We start from the raw sequence: 20,162 nt of genomic DNA on the forward strand, positions 1-20,162 counted from the left end.
TAAAAAACAAAATAAAAAAATTAATTCACTTTATTTCTATTGCGCCAATTCACATCACATGACATCTCAGGTCACTTTACAGTTCACCAGATCTTCCAGTCAGATTGATTCTTGATTCTGATGTAAGTTTTCTACAATGAAAACCAGCTGATTGCATTGACTCATTGACTCTGTAGCAATCCCTCACACTAAGCATGCTTGTAGTGACAGTGGAGAGGAAAAACTCCCTTTGAACAGGAAGAAACCTCTTCTTCTTCTTCCTCTTCTTCTTCTTCTTCTTCTTCTTCTTCTTTGATATTTTTTGGTGGTTGGCAAACAACAGATAGATGCATTTCCGCCATCTACTGGAATGGAGTGTGGACCAGAATGACTCTCAGGAAATAAATTCTATTATATAAATGTGTTATTTTTAGATATCGAAATACTATACTGCAAATATTACTATCTGAATAACTTCTGAGTAATTGAAATAAATCTAATTTAACTTTTATTTTACTCAAATTTTGAATGAATTGCTGTCTCTCCTCCTAATATTTATTACAGTATAACATCACGTGCTCAACTGTTTCATCTACCCCACAATATTCACATTTCCCATTCCTATGTTTTCCTAAGATAAACAGAGTAACATTTAATCCAGTATGACCAAACCTCAATCGAGAAATGATTGTTTCTTCTCTTCTTGTTCTTTCTGTTCTTCCCATTTCTCCAATTTTCTTTTGAATTTTATAAAACCAACGTCCTTTATTTCCTTTCTCCCATTCGTTTTGCCATTTATCCTTTATTTTCTGTTTAATTAAAATTTCAACTTCAGATTTGCTAAAATTAACAAATAGATCCACTGACACATTTTTAGCAGCTTCTTTTGCTGCCTTATCTACTTGTTCATTTCCTTTAATTCCATAATGTGCCGGTATCCATACAAAATTTATAACTAAACCCGTCATATTTATTCTATATAGAGTCTGTTGAATTTCTATTAAAATATCTGGCCTGCTTTCTGAGTGACTATACTGCAAACTAATTAAAGATGAACTAGAATCTGAACATATGACTGATCTTAATGGCTTAACTTCTTCCACCCATTGAACAGCTAATAATATAGCAATCATTTCTCCCGTATAAACTGAAAGTCCATCACTTATCCTTTTCCTAATTTTAACATTAAATTCTGGTACGATAAAGGCTACTCCTATTTGATATGTTATATTTTTAGAGGCATCTGTATAAATTTTTACATACTTATAATATTTATTAATATAATCCTGTACTATATATGAGTTTAATATGAGTTCCTTATCCTTCCTTCTTTCCAACAAAGTAAAATCTACCCTAGCATCTGTAATTATCCATGGTTGTATAACTGATAATGGAACTGTTTGGCTTATACTAATCTGATCTATTTTGAATTCTGTTATTTTTTTCTGCACAGTCCAAGAAACCTCTTCTTCTTCTTCTTATGAGGTTTTATGGCGGTTGGCAAACTTGTGAAATGCGCATTACCGCCACCAACTGATATGGAGTAAAGCAAGGAAACAGGAAACGATTCACCCCAAAAAACAAAAAAAACCTGTGTAACTTAATCCCACATAATACTAAATCATATTTTCCCTTATAATTTTAATTTACTTTAAGTCATCATCACTCTGCCAGTTTCTGATGGTCCCATTGGTCCTCCCATCATGCTTCCAACAATCTCCCAGTCCCAATCTTTCACGTCCAGATATTTTTCAGCAGCTTTCACTATTATTTTGATTTTTTTCGGTTTTTCTTGTCGTCTATGCAGTACAATTGATCACTTCAACCATGAAAAGAACAAAATCTCTCTTTTTAACAATTAGTGAGTCTTCTTCCATTTTTGGACATTTCTCTAGAGGTTTTGAATTCGTATTGCTTTGCCTTGCTGGGCGCTGTCTCTGCAGTTAATTAGCAGGTCTCCACTGTACAGAATTCTGGCACTTCTGACTTCTCCAACAAGTTTATTTATGGTTTTTGTTAAGTCAACCGGATTCCAATTTGTAAAAGAGTCTGCCTGATTAACGACTTTGAATATGACTTTGTATTCATTTAGTTGTGCTGTGGAATGTATGGATTGATCATCACTGGATTGTTCTGAACTGGATTTCCCTTTAACTGATCTCTGTTTTTTCCGCTTTTTCTCATTTTTTGATGTTGCTATCTTCCAATCTTCTTCATTGTCACTATTACCCTCTTCCATCCCACAAGAATCGCTTCCTGTTTCCTCACTACTCACGGCCCAGGACATTTCTTCACGAGCGACTTCGAAACAAGTGCCATGCACCAAACGACCATCCACACGCCCCAATGACGGATTGTTTTTTATTCTTCTTCTTTTCCTCACCAGGAAGAAACCTCCATAGAGATATAACATAATAATTTTACAATTACAATTTAATGTAGAAGCCTGTGTCCTTTCAATAATTCTCTTTTTTCTTTTATTTTTAAAAGACATGTTAGATGTTTTAGACTTTGTACACACAAGTGTAAACACAAAGAAATTTAGTTAAGAACAGCTCTAGACAATTTCATTGTTTAAAGTGATGCCTTGATAAGGTAAGCAGCAGTGATAAAACATTGTGACGAAAAAAACAGTAATGTAAACATATGACTGTAAGATCTAACATATTTTTTTTTTTTTTGTCTTTTTTTTATAACCCATTTTACACAACATTCAGAAGTTTAATGGCGGTTGGGAAGAAACGTTTCTGGAATCTGCTGGATCTGCATCCAATGCTTCGAAGTCTCTTCCCAGAGGGCGGCAGGGAGAACAGTCCATGGTGGGGGGGGGGGGGTTTGAGGGGTCATTGATGATGTACCGGGCTCCAGACACGCAGCGCTGGGATAAAATGTCTTTGAATCTTGTCTTTATGATTTCTTAAGGATTTTTTTTTTTTTTTTTTCATTTTTTATTTAGCACATCAAATCCCTCAGTATGAATAAGATGTTTCATGAAGGTGTTTAAAACAAAAACCAACACTAGTTAATTTACATTGTTGGAGCTATTTGCAGCAATCGTATTTTTATGTATTTTAGCTTATACTTTTTATTTTTTCTCTGGGTTTGATAAGGAGGCAGATGGTTCATCTGCCTGACGGTGAATAAAATAACTGAAATAAATACATCCCTTACTATGCATATCATAAGGGAACATAGATTCTTTTATTTCAGTTTTATAAACCCTAATTCTTGACTGTGCCAGAACGGACTTTAATTAATTGTGCTAAAGTAAAAACTATGTTATAATTTATAAGGATTCTGCCTATTTGACTGCATTTTCTTTTCATCTTGGTTTTCCATGAACATATAATCCCTTCATTGTAAACCAGCCTTGTTATTTCATTCAGCCATATTAGATCCAAACTGTTTGTAAGCAGTTCTCTGTTCACCAATCAGATCATTTAATTAGATTGTTAAGAAATGTCATAGTCATATAATATAAAAACCCAACATATCCTGTGAGCAAAGTGAAGCAAACCTCATGACTGTTGTTCTTTAAACCATCATTCATTATATTCAAATCTGTTTCTTTTATGCCTCTCCCTTTATAATGTATTATTAATTCTCTAAATGTATACAATGGTGTTTAAATCCATGTTTCATCAATTTATTTTCTTATTTCTTGGATATATAAGCAGGGATTGTGCAGGTTATAGAAATCTGGACCGGGTTTATATTTTGGTTCCTGTCTCTCTGCTGCCAGTTATTTATTATGAATGTATCCATGAGTCTGACAGTACCTAGTTCTAAATGACATACATTTCCATCCGGAGTACTAAGGCTTTAGTTTGGCTTGTTTTTGTATGTATATTAACAGGAAAAAATCATTAACTTACATTTACTTAAAGGATCAACCAAAAATTTTACAAAGTATGCAACCCTCTATTGGGTTATTTTGACAAACTTACAAATCTCGCTTCTCGCTACTAAACAAGTCTCAATGTAAAGTGTTTTCATTCTGGGATAACAATCTCCTTTTTTCAATATTTTTTTTTATTAAGTTATTTTTATTTTCCTGCCGGCACAGGGGTTTTTGGGGTTGAATGGGGTTCATAAAAATGTTAAAAATGCTGTTTGATTCTTGTTATACTGTACATGGTCAAAATAATTGTAACAACTGCAAAACACTTCAATTTGAATGGCATTGTACATGTTTTAACAACAATAAAAATATGATTTAAAAAAACAACAACTTACGTTTACTTTAGATTTCAACCTGCATCTTTGAAACACCTCCAATGTTTGAATAACCAGAATATCTGCTAACTTGTCTATGATGATATTATGATTTATAACTCACTTTATAACTCGTGGAGTTTCTCAAGAGCTTGGTGACTGTAATGTGTAGTAGAGGTCAATCCCTCCAATAGCTAATGGATTTCTTTACTGTAAATCTCGGGCTTGCTCCTTTTGGGGGTTTGCAACTGATAATATCTGAGTGAAGAATTTTAATAATTTATGTTCAAAACCAAAATGTTTTAGGGTTTCAATCATAAAGTTATATTCTAATGAATCAAATTCAATTTGACTATATGATAATAAAATTGACCTGTTAATTAATCAACTGGGCTATAAATGGTGAAAAAAAGAACATTGCAGTTTAATGAATGCAGCTAACAAAAGAGAAGAGTAAACATAATTATACAGACACTTTAATCATATGAAACTCTTGCAAGGTGAGAACAGACAGAGTGATCAAACCCTTGTTCTGATGAAACACAGGTGCACTAACTTTGTTCTAGCTGTCTCACCGCAGAAGATGTCATAAACAAAACAGGGAGGGATGCAAAAAGTCTATAGTTTTAACTATTCAACTAATAATCTTTGAATTCTATAACCAGACCACTGTTTTATAATTTGATCTTCCTGTAAGAAATCAGACTAACATCAGATTAACATTACTAATATTCAATAAACCCCTTTTTCAATGTAGCTGTTGGAGCTGCCATTAATATCTCATAATTATTGCTTTAAAGTTTGAAAACAACTTCAAAGTAATGATTTTTCACTGGATGTGCTCTCTTCATCCTCTGACATGGGAGCTGGCTCGGAGCTCGTCTGCCTGGCTGTGTGTTTCCTGGACGGGGCCGCCTGTGGAGCTGGTTGACAGTTGCCTTTTGTATCTATGCTTCTTTTTCTATGTCTGCTTCTGTCTCCTTGAACCCCAGTGGGCCTCACACTGAGCCTGGTTCTGCTGGAGGTTTCTTCCTGTTAAAAGGGAGTTTTTCCTCTCCACTCTCGCTATAAGCATACTTGTTTTAAGGGATTAATTTCGAGCAATGAGTCGATGCAATCAACTGGTTTTCTTGGACTGTATGATCTGGTTGAATTGTCTCTGTAAAGGGCCTTGAGATTACATGTCTTGTGAATTGGCCCTATATAAATGAACTAAAATTAAATAGAATTTTAAGCTTTTAAGTTACGGGATCAATGAACAGAATATGACCAAGAACCAGAGACGTGCGTTTCAAACTATTGTACAGTAGGTGACGGTAATGTTGAGCACAGAGACACATGTCTATGGTAGTGCACTTCTCAGCATAACATCTTATAAACTGTTATACACCATATAAACATCCATTTTTCTGCTTAGTCTTTCCGAAAGCCCGTTAAATTAAAATAACATTACAAACAAGTTTAAAACTGTGATTTCATATGATTTAAATCAGATTTATTTTACATAAAATTAATAATATCACAAAATATTAACAGATATCTAAATTTAAATCGTTGAACAAGCTCCTTACATTTTTTTATTTATTTTTCAAAAAAACTTTATTTAACCCGTTAACATACATCAGGTACCAGCGCAGAACTGTATAAACAGCATTCACAGAAAGTATATAAAGCATATCTTAATATAGAAGAAAACCAAAGATAAAAGGAGAGGGAACAATAATAAAAAGAATAAAATAACAATAATAAAGGGGCATTATTATATTATACATAGACTGAAGAACAGGGCATTAAACCAGCAGATTAAATTTACTCACAAAAGAAAGAAAATTTCCGGCACTTTTGGTTTTTGCAAATTTTAAAGATGTAACATAAGATATTGTATCATTTTCCCAATGGTTTACATTTGAAGAAACGGCATCAAAATTAAAATTAGTAAAAATTAAAAAAAAAAATAGGGGAAAAAAAGGGTAGAAAACGAACCGGGCATATTTTAGGACACCTAAGGAGCTCGGCTGGACCCATATAAATACGCTTCCAGGCTTTGCTCTGCCTCTTTTGGCGAGTGTCCTGGTAGAAGGGTTGACCTACACGGTAGATTGTCATGAATGAAACTAAAAACACAGCCGAATGCACGCGTGGGATGCATGTCTGTGTAAAACACAGAGCGTTTTCTTTCCGAGGTGTTATTTTTGTCGCGCGCTGAAAGTAAACAGCACTAAATGCAGCGGTTCTGCGGACGGAGCACGTGGGATGGCCACGAGACGAGAGGCGGGGTGATCCAAGACCGGCCGATGATCCGTTCATTCAGCCCGGCTGCACAGAAAGCACCAGAACAACAGCAATGAGGTGTTAGTAATGAAACAGCGTCATCCTTAAACCAACTAAAACCTGAGTCATGGGGCTGGGCCTTGGTAACCATGGCTCCATGTCAAGGTAACCAGTCGTTATTTGTTTTTTCTCGTTCTTAGTTCACCTTTGCGTCAGTATTTGACATTGTGTTTAATTATACAACTAATCAATTCTTAATCTCTTCTTTGCTCTGCTTGTTTTTCAGCACCACATAGAAAATGGCTGCAGGGTGAAAGTTGGATGAGCGGGCTTAAGATGATGGTGAGTTATGATATCCTCATTAGTAGAGCTGGGCATGAAATGATCCTCAGTAATGTTGATCAATCTCAGGAGATCTGAGTAATAAACCTCCAGTTCTAAGAGGGGAAAACCACTTTCTGTCCCTTTCTTAACAGTCAACTTAAACAATGCAGAGAGTCCATAAGATTATTAATAAATAAATTGAATTTTATTACACTCACAATGGAGAAATCAACTCTGTATTTAAGCGGGAGCAGTGGGCTGCCATGGTGGGGCGCCCAGGGAGCAATTAGGGTTTAAGTGTCTTGTTCAGAGCCAGAGTGGCAGTCTGTGGGAGTGGGTTTTGAACTCTCAATCTCAGGATTTTGTGGACACCTTAACCACCATAATGAACTGCATCTGGGGAAATTGTGCTACTTGGAAGCATTACATCCTGACATTTAAACAGCCTGTTTCTCATCTCAAGGCATTATTGTATATTATCTACTATTGCATGGTAATGACATCAGCTAAACCTGGATTTCATTTCCTGTGTCTACACACGGTTTGCAAAAACGTCTTTCTGGTCCTGAGTAGAATTGAGCGCTTGGGTTTTAAAATGCATGTCCCAGTCCTACCACGGAGTTAAAATGCTGTGATGATGATTCATAAGACTAGAGTCTCTGATAATATGATGAGGCTATTTCAAATTACACTGAATAAGCATTATGCTTATGTTCATTCTAATCTGGATTAGTAAAAGCTTCTCCTAATTTTCATTCTTTGTTTTGTTGTAGGCATCGTTGAGGTGCCCATAAATGGACCGGTTCACTGCAGGTAAGCCTGGGATCTACATGCTGCTTCTGCAAGCTTTAAGTGGGATGATGATTTTTGGACTAGAGTCTCTGACAAAAACACCATGAAGTTGTTTTCAATTCACTGACCACAAAAGCACGGCTTAAAATGGATGATTTATCCTTGAACTGCTTATACTGGAAACCATTCATCATGTGGTTTCTAGCGGTTTGCAGTTAATGAGCTAAAACATCCATGTTTTTGCTGTTGCTTTTTTATCTAAATATTTTAACTCATTGGTTCTCATCTACAGGTCATCTGATGTCTATTGGGATGCATACTTGTGAGTATTTCAAACATTTTGTGAATACAGTAGTTTATTTGTGACTCTAAGTAAAAGATGCTGGAATGGCTAACACGGCGGCCCTCTGGGATTGACTTTGGGCACGCCTGCTTTAAGGCAATGCTGTGTTTGCAAAAAAGGGGTTTCAGAGTTTAAATCTCCTGTTTGTTGGATCCACTGCTCCACATGTCTGATTGGTCAATGATGATGCAGTTATTCGGTTCTACTGATGCTAACTGAAGTTTACTCGCAGCGCACTGAGACCGTCAGTCTGGAGCTTTGGAGAAGCTATGCAAAGCAAGCAGCAATCAAATTACTGCCAACAGGGTGTAGCCTTGTTTTGGAATGGTGTCTTGCACAGTATCTTAAACTGGAAAATTAACCTTTTGTTTTCTTCACAGGTGAACTGCTAATAAAGGCTTTATAGCCTTTGTCGATGGATTCATTCTGGTTCTTCTGTCAATTTTTTCCACATGTGGTTCATTTGAATAAAGATTGTAAAATGTAATCCTTTGTAAAGCATTTTCACTTGACTGTATGTGGAATATTGGTCAAATAAAAGCTGAACATGAAGCAGTCTTCAGTGTCTTTGGGTGTTTCTCAAATAATGGTTTACTTTGAATAAAGCCTGGTTTTATTTGCCTCTGGTGGAAAGCAGAAGTCATTTACCTGCTACTTATGTTAAACACAATCTACAGTATCGATCACTAGTTTTAATTCAAATTCATTTTTACATTTGGAATTTAAAAGTTAAATTTGAGGCTTAAATGTTACAGTTGTAGCCATTCAAAATGTCCCCGCTTTCCTTGATGGGCCGATTAGATGAGCTTTATTGATCTCACAGTGAAGAAAAACACTGGTCTTATATTGGCATAGTGATTAAAGAAGGTGCAAACGAGGAGGAAAAGGTGCATTAAGAATGAAAATACATAAAATGATAAATACAAGGGAGTAAAACAGATTTGAGGTGACATATGTACAATCAAGGATTGGCTTTTACATTAAAGTGTAGGTGAGTTAGTGGTATGACTAATATTCAACATATATTGGCTAGTCCCTTACAATGCCTTAACATCTAAAATACTATTTTCTTGATTTGTTGACAAAGATCTAAAGAGAAGCATCATCCTGGTCAGACCCTGTAATTTAGTGAAAGGGTGGGGTCAGTAACAGGAAGGACAGCCATGAGGCCAGAGGCTGGAAGTTTTTCCTGGGAAGGCCCATTTGGCTGCTACCGGATGTTTATATATTATATACAGAACGGCCTGGTGCTTTTATTTTGAAGGTGAGCTGGTTTCCGGTAGCGGCCCTTGTTCTGTCGGGCTGACTGACGGCTGGAGGTGAGCCTGAGGTCGGAGGTCTGTGTCCCCATCCTCCGGTTGGATGCTGCTGATCCTCAGCCCGATGAAAGGCGCATTCCTTCGGCCCGCAGGCTCGGGAACGGACCCCTCAGAAAGCTCCAGGTAGATGAGCTAACCTGTCCGAAGGTAAGAAAAACAGTTTAATGTCACATAAGCAGCGTTTAAAGACCGTTAAACTCAACAGGAGAAAAGTTTGAGCGACATTAAAGCCTTTTTCAGTGTCTTAGCTCCGCCTGTTAGCCGCTAATGAAAGTTTCTATGGCGTTAGCATGGTAGCTCTGATGTTGACGTGGTAGAAATACCCAAAGTAGAATGACTGTGTTTATTTCCAGGTCTGGGAATCGGAGTTATGCTTTTGGAAACATGCTGGGAGCTCTTCCAGTGTGAAGGTCTGATGTTTACTGGGATCAGGCCAGTGTTTCCAGCTTAGCACCGAGCTCTCCTGCCTGCTGCCTCCGATCAGTTAGCGATGGACGGAGGCCCAGAAGGCCCCTGAACTGCACAACTGGTTCGCCACACCTTACGGGTGTGTCTGGCCCGGGGCCCCGGCCTGAACCGCCGGGAAAGAGTCACGCCGAGCCTTTATCTGGACATACTGACCTCCAAGGTTTTTATTTTGATTTCTTTCCCCCAAATAAAGCCATAAAGAAGCCATGGCTGCTGCGGTGGGGAGAGCATGGGGCTGGCTGCGCTCCTGGAGAGGCTCTGCCCCCCTAAATCCCACAGCTGCGTCCCTAAAGCAGCATGGTGGAGGGGAGGGGGGTGTCAGAGGGTGGGCATCCTGGATGGTGGGAGGCTGGAGGAGAGGAGGAGACCAGGCCGGTCCAGCAGAGGAGTACTGGGAGGCCCAGGAGAAGCTGGAGGAGCTGGGATCTAAGAAGCCAGAGGCAGCTTGGTGGAGCAAATACCTCCCAACATCCTATCTGTGGCCAAGAAAAGCAGATAAAAGTGGACTGAGACAGAGGAGGGGGGGTCCACAGCTGGATGATGTTGATGGAGACTATTCTGATTATGGGACCCCCCCTCCCTCCCCCACTCCTTCCCGCTTCACCTCTCCGTTCCGATTCTTTGCAAGCAGCTGGAAGTTGGAGATTGTCCCGGAGCACTACGAGATCTGCTTCAACTTCCTGCGCCACTTGTTTGACCTGTTTGTGGTGGCCTTCCTGTGGACCGTGTCCCCCCCTGCCAAGCTGATCCTGGAGGTGTTGGGGGTCCAGGGAGCGCTGCGCCTCTGGTTTCATGGCATGGCCATGTTTTTTGTCTCAACGGCCGGAATGGCCGGATTGCTGTGGTTGGTTCAGGAGTACCTCCCTCAGTTTGCCTTGATCTACGGCATCGTGCAGGCGCTGGTGATCTCTGTTAGCGTACGGCAGAGCGTGCTCCTCGGCGTGGAAGAAGACGGACAAAACATCCAGGAGGCGAAGGAGACGGAGGAGGAGAAAGACCCTGCTGAACACGAAGACAAGCTTTTCTCCAAGGAATTGCTGAGGACAAGTTTGGCTTAAGGTGAGTCTCCACATATTCAAACGGTTTACGCTCTGATTTAGAGAAACTGGCAGTAACAGGGAGAACTACAGCATGCAGCCCAGATGTTTGGTCTCAGCTCAAATCTGTTCAGTGTGACTAAATGTCTGAACTCTGAAAACATTAAGCTACTGTGGGAACAGAACAAGACGGCCTTAATGCCCTAAAACAGTGTGAAATAGTGTGGGATGGGGGAAAAATCAATTATTATTAGAACATCTGACCACTTTATCTTTGATTTTCCATCTCTAAAGAGGAACGGCAGACTATATAAATCTGTGGTCTAAAATGTGTAGAGATTAAATCTGTGGTTTCTTCTTTCTAGCAGAAGTTTTTCTGACCCCAGCATCAGAGATAAGAGTTTTGGTTTGACAACCTCTTCCCTGCCTGTTGCTGTTTAGCTCTAATCCTGGAGTTTTAAGCATTCAGCTTTTACTTGATTATAAATACAACAGATTGACCATTAGGCAATACTAGTCAGTTTCCAGGTTTGGGAATCGGAGTTATGCTTTTGGAAACATAACTCTGTTTCAATGTATACTTAATACAACTATTCCTAATTTATGCATATTAATTATGTTTTTGATCAAAATCCTTTCACTAAAATGCCATCAGAACGCTGATAATATTAAGTGTGTCTCAGACCCCCCCTTCAGTGTCCACCATATTGGATCATTCCATTTGCTGATCATGGCTTGTCTACAGTGAAAAGAAGGACTGGGTTATTTACTTTGGCCTTTATGGAAACACAGGAAGGAGCAATCAGCTAAGTGAGCTTAGTGCTTGGAAAAAATCTTTCATTCCTTTAGAGACAGCATGAAAAGTCAGCTGAGTACAAAACATAGAGAGGAAAACAAGAAGAAAAGGGACAAGAAGAGAGGGACACAACCTAGGGGGGGGGACCAAACTGTGGTTTTGGCAGCAAATATCAGGCGGCTGATGAATCTTTTATCTGTTGGCTCCACTGTCGGCTTCATTCAGACTCTATGTTGGCAGTTGGACTGAAGTAGCAGGAGGCGCTTCATTAAATATTTTGAACCAAGTGAAGCTAAAAAAACAGCCTGCTGATGACTTCTTGAAAGATCTGAAATGGAAGATTTTAATATCTTTAGTTCCTTAGGCTCGGTTTCTGCTCTGAGTTTAACCATCACCGATTAGCAGGTTTTAGGGTCAACAATTCAATTGCATCGGCACATTAGTTGACCAATATTTCAGTAATCAAACAGAATTAATTGAACCATTTTGCTCTTCTCCAACCAGCAGCTGTTCAGCTCCAGGGTTTCAGGGTTTCTTGGCCTTCAGAGTCTCTCTGCTCTCTGGTTTGGTGGCAAACACATCTTAGACCTGATATGTAAAGAGGCCCAAACATGTAGGCCAGTGATCTGGAAATTGTATTTATTTAAATTATTTTATTGCAAATGCAAATAATTGTTTACTCCTGGTTTTTAACTGAATTCGTCAGCAGTTTTGGACGATTGACCCTTCTGGACTTTATCTCTGTTTCCAGAACGACTCTGAAGCTTTAATCCCTTTGATTGAAGTTTTCCTCCTGGCGACAGATCGAATTAAGAGCTCGATTGTGAAAGAAATCTAAATCAATTATAATGTTTGAATGATCAAACCTGAGCGAGGGAAAAATTTATGAAAAAAGTCAGATTAGATTTGTGAGGAATATCAGCCAGTCCTGGTTAATCACCTGACTGGTTACACACTTAGTGAGATGAGCATCAGAAATAAAAGATGCTCCTTTATTCCTTTAACCCTGTAATGCCAAACGTATCGTATTTGATACATACGGTTTCTGAAAAGTTTTGCGTCTGACACCTTTTGCATAATTTAATGGTAAAAACTTTGCTCAAAATCCTATTGTACACAATCAGATATACCTGATAACAGCCAGTAGAAGACTACACAAAAAATAATCTTGACTTATCGCATAGTAATAAATTATTAATATCAAAAATGTATTTCTGTTTTTTCTTTTTATATATTTTGTTAAAAGGCCAAATAAGGACTTCAAACCAAAAAAAAGTAATTTTCTGTTTTGTTTTATTCTTGGATTGGGCTTTAAAGGGTTAAGGAACCCTTTGCTTTTCAATTATTAATCGATTAATCAAAAAGGAATCAACAGATTAAATCAATTAGCAAAATAATTGTTAGTTTATTGTAACATTTAACACTTTAATGCTACATTTAATGTTTGAAAATGATTCAATGTTATATTTATTTGTTTCTTGGCTTTTTTATTTTCTTTCTAGAAAATTCTGAAAAATGTAAAATACTTTGACCCTCCGTATTCCTGAGGCATCTGAGCACAATGATCATGAATACCATCTCATGGGGCCCCGGCCCCCCACTTTGGGGAACCCCTTCTCTAAAGGAATGAACAGACTAATTAGTCGTTGGTGTTTGAGCTCAGCGTGTCGGATGATGTTTGGCTCCTTTCACTGCTGCTCAGACTCTGTTTGTCTTCCTCCACAGATGTTGCAGCAGTTCTCCAGCTGTGTGACGACTCTGCAGACGCCCGCTGCGTTTGGACCACTGGTTTAGTTCTAGTCATATTCCACTTTGGTGAATGCACCTGTTTCCTTTTGTTTTGCCTTTATAAAGTGGCCGTCATGGATGTGTCTAGTACCACTATAGATACTGGGAAACATTTCAGACTCTCGGACTCGGTGCCTGCACTGCTGTTTAGATTTGTTGCATTTTCTCTCTGCACACGTTTGATCTCCATAGTTGTTAAAGTTCCTGTTTTGTTCTGTTTTTTTATGTAAAACGAATCAATGCCGTTTTTTCCACATATAATGTGACATATCTGTTGTGCAATCAAATGGAAAATTAACAAAGCTCTTGGAATGAAAGCGTGTGAGGTGAATCCTGAAGCTGATCTGGACGACGTCCGCAGGATCCCACGTTTGCCTACTTCCCTTCCAGAGTCATTTATCCTCCACTTCTGGTGATCTTTGCACCTCCTCAATCATCCAGACGTTTGGAGAAACCAGGAAGTTCTGAAACACGTTTCCTCCCCAGGGGCTAAATCTGTGCAGATGCCTCTTTAGTTTAGGTTTATGGTGGCCTCTACAGGATGCCTAGTTTCCTGGTGAGCTGAATCATCAGGAAAAATAAGAAAAGCATCATACTTTCATATTTAAAGCTTTACTTTGTCTGATCCTATTTTTAAATGTTGAGATGAACCAAAGAGGTCAAATGAGGTCAATTTTAGATGATAGAATAAAGAAAAGGTCCAGTAGATGAGTAGAAGCCACTAAGTGCATCTTTAGTCAGAGCAAAGCTCCTAACATACTAATAGTACGTCGTTATAAAAGCCTGATCTAAAGGAGAAACACTAAAAAGAAAAGTTTATAGAAGGAGCCTCAGCCTTGAATTATTCCCCCTTGCAGAAATGATGGTGTTCCCCCTCCCTGATGCTCCTTCAAGCTGTCTGAGTCTTCATTTAACCTGCATCCTGCAGGACGAGTCGCATCTACTTTGATTTCACAAACTGAAGGACAACTTTCCTGCAAATAATCGGAAATAACTTTAAGATTCGATAGATTATTTTGGTCCTCAGTATGTTGAAGTAGATGTAGCTGTCGCCTCCAGCCTGGATGGTTCACTCTGACCCCCCCCTTCCACACATCAGAGCCAAACCGTCCAGCTTTAACCTCCAGGTGCCTTCCCTGCTGTAGGCATCAGAAAGCAAAGCTGAGTTGATGGGATGGTTGGTCCGTGTTCTCCAGGCTGCAGCAGAAAGCTAAGTTCAGACAGCAAGCAGCAGAGGCAGCAGCAGCAGGTTTACATGCAAAGTCAATGGTTGACGCACATCAAGGTGCAACAAAAGATCCTGCAGCGCGTTTTGAGCAGCAGGAGCTGCGCCTCACAAGCTCCTGAGTATCTGATGCGTGTTGCTGCTCGATGCGCCACATCAACCAATCAGAGAAGCTGATCTGGGAGCTGGCAGGGAGTCAGACGCAGCACTGCTGATGCAGAGCGCTATGATCACTCCTCTGAAACAGTTTATTAACGCCTAAATTAACTTCAAATGTAGAAACCTGCCGGCAGAATATGTTTGCTTTTATTATCCTGGTGTCTGCAGTTTGGATTACGTACTTGAAAAGCGTTAACATCTACTTCCAGCTGCTGCGAACAGTAGCGGCAAACCGCATAGAGGCTCCCGGGCCTGAGGCAGCAGCTGCTGGGGATTCCCAGTGACAGCGCAGCGCCGGTATGTGGGGGTCTGAGCGGCTCCCACAGAGAAATAATCTTTGAAGGCAGGATGGTAATGTGGATGAACTGACTGCACAGACCATGTTTTCAGGAGGACTTTCTCACTTCAACATAGATTCTAACTACTTTTTACCTGCTGATCACAGCTAATATAGCTGCCATTGTTACAGACAGAGAAAGGATAGGGTAGCTCCGCCCACCGCGCATCAGACCCACTACTTCCACCTCGCAGCTAGAGCAGCAAAGATGCTACTAAAAACTGGTACAAGCATCAAAATTGAAGCAGCGTGTTTTTGCTGCTCCTGCTGCTTGCAGTCTGAACGTAGCTTTATCAGATAAATCAAAGTATTATTTCACTGTTCAACGTTAAAGACTTTAGCATTGCTACATAAGCAATCACGCTAATGTAGTCTGACATTATTTTCACTCAAAGGCACCAAATGATACACTAAATAACCCGTCTGCTTTTATTGCACATTTTCATTCTGGACTTTTCAACCTTTACCTGAAGATCTGAACTTATATATATATAAACACTCTGCTAGACCATTCAGCCTGTCGTTTCAATGCCATGGTCTCAGGGCATAATGCACAATCATGTTGTTAGGAATACCAGCCTGCAGTATTTCTCTGAGTATTTAGGTGACATTTGCAGGCTGCAAACTATTAGAAACAAACTGCACTTTGAATTTTGTTTTAGGCTCAACTTTTGTTGCTAAATAAAATGCATTTATTCCTAATCTGAATATTTGAGCTAAAGTGAATGTGGTTGTTCCTGTGTAAGGTGGAGGGTAAATTTGAAGTTGACCTTTCCCTTTTGATAACGGTTTGATAACATCTCTAACTGCTGCGTTTTCCTCATCGTCTCCTGGTGTGGAGCTTTCATACAGGAATGTTAGCTGACGTTTCAGATATTTTTAACAGAGGCGTCACTCCTGAGCAGTGCTGGATCACTATAGGCAGGGCCTGATGCGGCCTGGGGTGTGAGGCCATGAGGAGAACAGCGTGTTCTGCTTTCTGTAAGATGTTTATACTTGTTCATTAAAGCAGAGCTTTCTGCAGATTTTCCACTATAGTTTCTGATTCCTGTTTTTGAAATCTAATTGAAAATGAAATCTATTATTTTAACAGTTTTCCTAAATGCTGCAGCAGGAAATACATTTAAAGTGACTCCTGATCGAGTTCTTTGGTCGAACTCAAAAGACTCAACAGAAGTTTGACTCCAGGGTTCCTGCAGATCTTTAAAAACTCTTTAAAGGAATTGAATTAATATTAAAATACCTTAAATCAATTCTTCAAAGGTCATAAAAACAGAAATTGTCTGGACTTGACTGTAATTTGTATTAAATATAAAAAAATATATTTTTTAGCCTGTTTGTTTTTGCGAAGGGCGCAGAGGTGTCAAAAGGATTCATGTTTATTTCTCCAGTATAAATCCTACTGTTTAATAACACTTTCGTAGAAGTTAGAGGATCAATTTAAGGTTTTCACTCCATTAAAAGTGTAAAAAAATGTTTTTTAAAACTACTTAACATATTAAAGTAAAAGAAATAATGCAGGAATAAATGTCAATGCCAGAAGCTTTACTGCTCTCCCCTATTAAAGGAATATATTTCTACAATTCTGGACGATAACTTCCTTAGACTTCATTTTCTTAGTTTTATAACTAATGGTAACGGAGTTAAATTTAACTTTGAAAAACTATTTATTGTGTTTTTTGGTGGTATGTGGTGAGCAACAAGTCGGGGCAGCACCGAGTCCAAGCACAAAGAAATTGTCTGGATGAAACTAATTATTTTAATGTTTTTTTTTTTTTTATAAAAACAGGCAATAACAGAAATTAGCTTAAATTAAACAAAACTAATGAGTCTATTTTTGAAATGCAAGAAATAGAGGTACAATTGTACCCGGTCAATCCCCATAGTCTCCATTCTGGGTCCCTGAGCAAGACCCTTAACCCCGATCATGGGCGTAGGTTTGCATAGGGACCATAGGGACATGTCCCTACCAATAATTCTATGTGAATAACATGTTTATAATTTACACTACAGTGCTGTTGCAGCAGGCGCTTCTTTTCTCACAACTTGTATATTGAAGGTAATATTTTAAATGCTCAGTGTCAGTTCCTCTTATAGTTCCTGCATCCACGTAAGTACAATAAATCTATTTGCAGTCCCTTGAATATGTTATTTTGCTTTGTTTTACAATACAGAGAATATTAACATATCAGATGAAATAAATAAGAGTGGGTTTTACCTCTGTTTACCTCTGCACAATACTATTTCTTGGATAAATACATAAACAACAGACATATTTAGACTATATTTGGTTAAAAAGGCACGCACGTATTTACCTTCTGTCTTCGTCACTGGTAAGTTCAAATGTAACCTTTTCAAAGTTATTCTGAGCCACTGATGCTTCAAACATTGATAAACAGCATGTTGTGTGTGTAGTGCTTATAAAATGTGTATAAATGTAGCAAAAAAAATGCTGTTTTCTCTTTAAATGAAACGCGCCCTGATACTCACATCGAGCATTAAAATAAATAGGATGAGTAGGACCAATGACATCAGACCAATTCATTTTAAGACCAGGGGCCTGTTTCAGAAAGGAGGTTAAGTGAAAACTCTGAGTTTGTTAACCCTGAAATAAGGGAAACTCTGGGTTTTTCTGTTTCAGAAAGGGAGGTAAGTTAAACCTGAGAAAGCAGAGTAAGTCAAGCCCGTTTCTGAAAGAGAGGTAACTTAAACTCAGAGTCAGTTACCATGGCAATTTACTCTGTGAACCTAACCTGGTCGGGAGCAGGTTTTCTTCAGAAAATCCAGAGTTTATTTTGGTCTCCTCCCCTTTTTTAAAGAGGAAGTGGTGTTTAAACACCTCATTGATTCTTTGGGGACATACAGTATTCATTGCACACATTTCAGTCACGTAGAGCGCATCAAAGGGAATGAAATGGCATGTCCTTTTATGGATGATCCTGTTTGTAAAGCCAGGTAGCTACTCTACTCCCATGATGTGCTCAAGGCTTACCTGCTTGAAGTATGTTTTTATATTTCATTTTCAGCTGCTGCCATGTTCTTTTGATGCCTGCAGGATTGCACCTATCCATGAAAACTAAATTAGGTTTAATAAAATACTGTTCTTCCAGTTTCACCTCTGATATTATAACAGTTGGGTAAGTTACTCTAAAATAGTTCTTAATTACTAACTGCAAATTTTATCTTCAACAAGTCTAATTAGATTAATGTAATAATTACTGTCTCTAGAAAGTATTGGTCTACTTACTAATTTGTTTTACTTACTTATTAATTACTTTCTAAATCCCAAATCAACCTCAACCACTTGAACAATACAAGGAGAGACAAGAAACTGCACTTCTAATGCTTTCAAATAAACAATATTCAATTGCATGAATTAATCTTAAATTGACCAAAGTGTGTAACTAGAGGGAGAAAGTTCAAATCAAAATATACCTTTTAAAAATTTGATATTAAATCCACTATTGTTTTATAGTCTTTAATTTAATTACAGTATTTATATGACTTAAGTAACTTAATTCATTACACCCAACACTGTATAAAAGTAATTAAAATGTAAACTTACGCATTGACTCTAGCAGCTATTTTCACCCAAGCTAACTCTCTCTCCTTCGCCGCTGCAGCCGTGGTGTTGCTTTTTTTTTTTTTAATACATGTTCAAATTCTGCATATGCTTGCATAAGCACATCCAGTTCTGCTGGTGAGAAATATGCACACCTTTTTTTGTCTGACGCTGTTGCCATGGTGACTCGTAATATCTGTGCTCCATTGATAATGGCTTTTTTATTGTTGTGGTGCACGCGCTTAACTCAGAGTCAGTCAATTTAGAGTTGATTGAACAAACTCATTTCAGCTGTTCTGAAACCCAAAACTCAGAGTTTCCAATCTCAGGATAAGTCAACTCAGAGTTCAAGTTTTAACTCAGAGTTGGTTGAACTTCCTTATTGAAACAGGCCCCAGTAGTGTCCCTACCAAAGTTGAGATCAAACCTAGGCCCTTGACCCCGATTGCTTCCCAGGGGCCGCACTGTGGCAGCCCGATGCTCCCCAAGGGAATGGGTTAAATAGAGAGGTAAATTCCTCCATTGTGAGATCAATGAAGTTCAATTATTTTTATTCAAAAGTTTTCTAAAAGATAATTACTCCGGTCAGTTATAAATGGCCAACATTTCTACTTGAGTAAGTTTGATGGTGAAGATTCAGTCATCCATCGTCATTCCAAAAAAAATAAAAACTGTTTCCAAGTTTGAAGTCTATTTTTCAAATGAATTGAAAAAGCTTCTGGATGTGAAGCGAAACGTCTTCGACCTTGGAAACAGTCCACTGGATTGTTTAACTTTTTTGTTACTACTAAAGTGAGTAAACAAAGTGTTTGTATTTTGTTCCTTAGCAGAGCGTATGTGGTGCCTCCAAATCTGCAGCCTCTTCTTTCCATATAAAAAATAAAACAGTTTTATCAGGCAGGCTTCTTCCTCCTTAAAGGTTAAAGAACAGCTGCTGATTTCATTTTTTCTTTTTCACGTGTTTTAAAATCTTTTTTTTTTTTTGTCTGACCAATTAAATGGTTAATAATAGTTTACCAAGCTCCAATTACTCCAATAGAGGAAGCAATAAAAGCAAAGGTTACAGCTGGGAGCTGGGTGTCCTCCATGTTTCCCCATCTAAATCCAACCAGGAGTGGCTGAAACCAGTTTACTTTGCAAGCAAGATGAAACGGCATGAATTCTGCACACCATCAATCTGGTTTAATGCAGCTTAAAAAGCTTTCAGTAGCAGGGAAGCTTTATGAGGCATGACGTGTTCACGTAAGGAATGTTTCCAGGTGAAATCAAGGCCATGCAGTCATGTTTTCAAATCAAGTTGCAACATCTCCAGATAAAACACACCGCCATTAAAGCAGCGCTATGGTGGAAATAAATAATCATACAAGTTAAACGAGAGATTTGGAGAAATGTTCAAAGTATCTGAAAATGCCCACCTGTTTGACAAGATGGCCGACCTCAGCAGGTTTACATAGATCTCAGAACGAGCCGCTACTAAAGCTGACGTTAAAAGTCTTAAAATATCTGGAATGTAACTTTCCTTAAGCTAAACCTGCATATATTGAGAT

At 38.5% G+C, this 20,162-nt stretch overlaps 1 protein-coding gene, 1 long non-coding RNA gene and 1 other non-coding gene across 3 annotated transcripts; all 3 read left to right on the top strand.

The window, feature by feature from the left end:
• The first annotated feature begins 7,336 nt into the window (after positions 1 to 7,336).
• Positions 7,337 to 8,481, top strand: LOC119795819. Its single transcript, XR_005282375.1, has 2 exons — positions 7,337 to 7,903; positions 8,305 to 8,481. It is a non-coding gene; the product is annotated as an uncharacterized LOC119795819 (long non-coding RNA).
• LOC119795824 lies at positions 7,420 to 7,487 on the top strand. The gene has a single exon (XR_005282377.1). It is a non-coding gene; the product is annotated as a small nucleolar RNA SNORD52 (small nucleolar RNA).
• A 680-nt stretch (positions 8,482 to 9,161) lies between the features above and the next one.
• On the top strand, positions 9,162 to 13,649 carry cunh6orf47 (chromosome unknown C6orf47 homolog). The gene is made up of 3 exons (XM_038304047.1): positions 9,162 to 9,390; positions 9,597 to 10,770; positions 13,270 to 13,649. The coding sequence occupies exon 2, from the start codon at positions 9,918 to 9,920 to the stop codon at positions 10,767 to 10,769; it is 852 nt and encodes a 283-aa protein (XP_038159975.1). The 5' UTR covers positions 9,162 to 9,390; positions 9,597 to 9,917; the 3' UTR covers position 10,770; positions 13,270 to 13,649.
• Positions 13,650 to 20,162: the final 6,513 nt, after the last annotated feature.

Source organism: Cyprinodon tularosa, unplaced genomic scaffold, assembly GCF_016077235.1.
Source record: "Cyprinodon tularosa strain WSP-4 unplaced genomic scaffold, ASM1607723v1 ctg524, whole genome shotgun sequence".
Classification (NCBI taxonomy): Eukaryota; Metazoa; Chordata; class Actinopteri; order Cyprinodontiformes; family Cyprinodontidae; genus Cyprinodon; species Cyprinodon tularosa.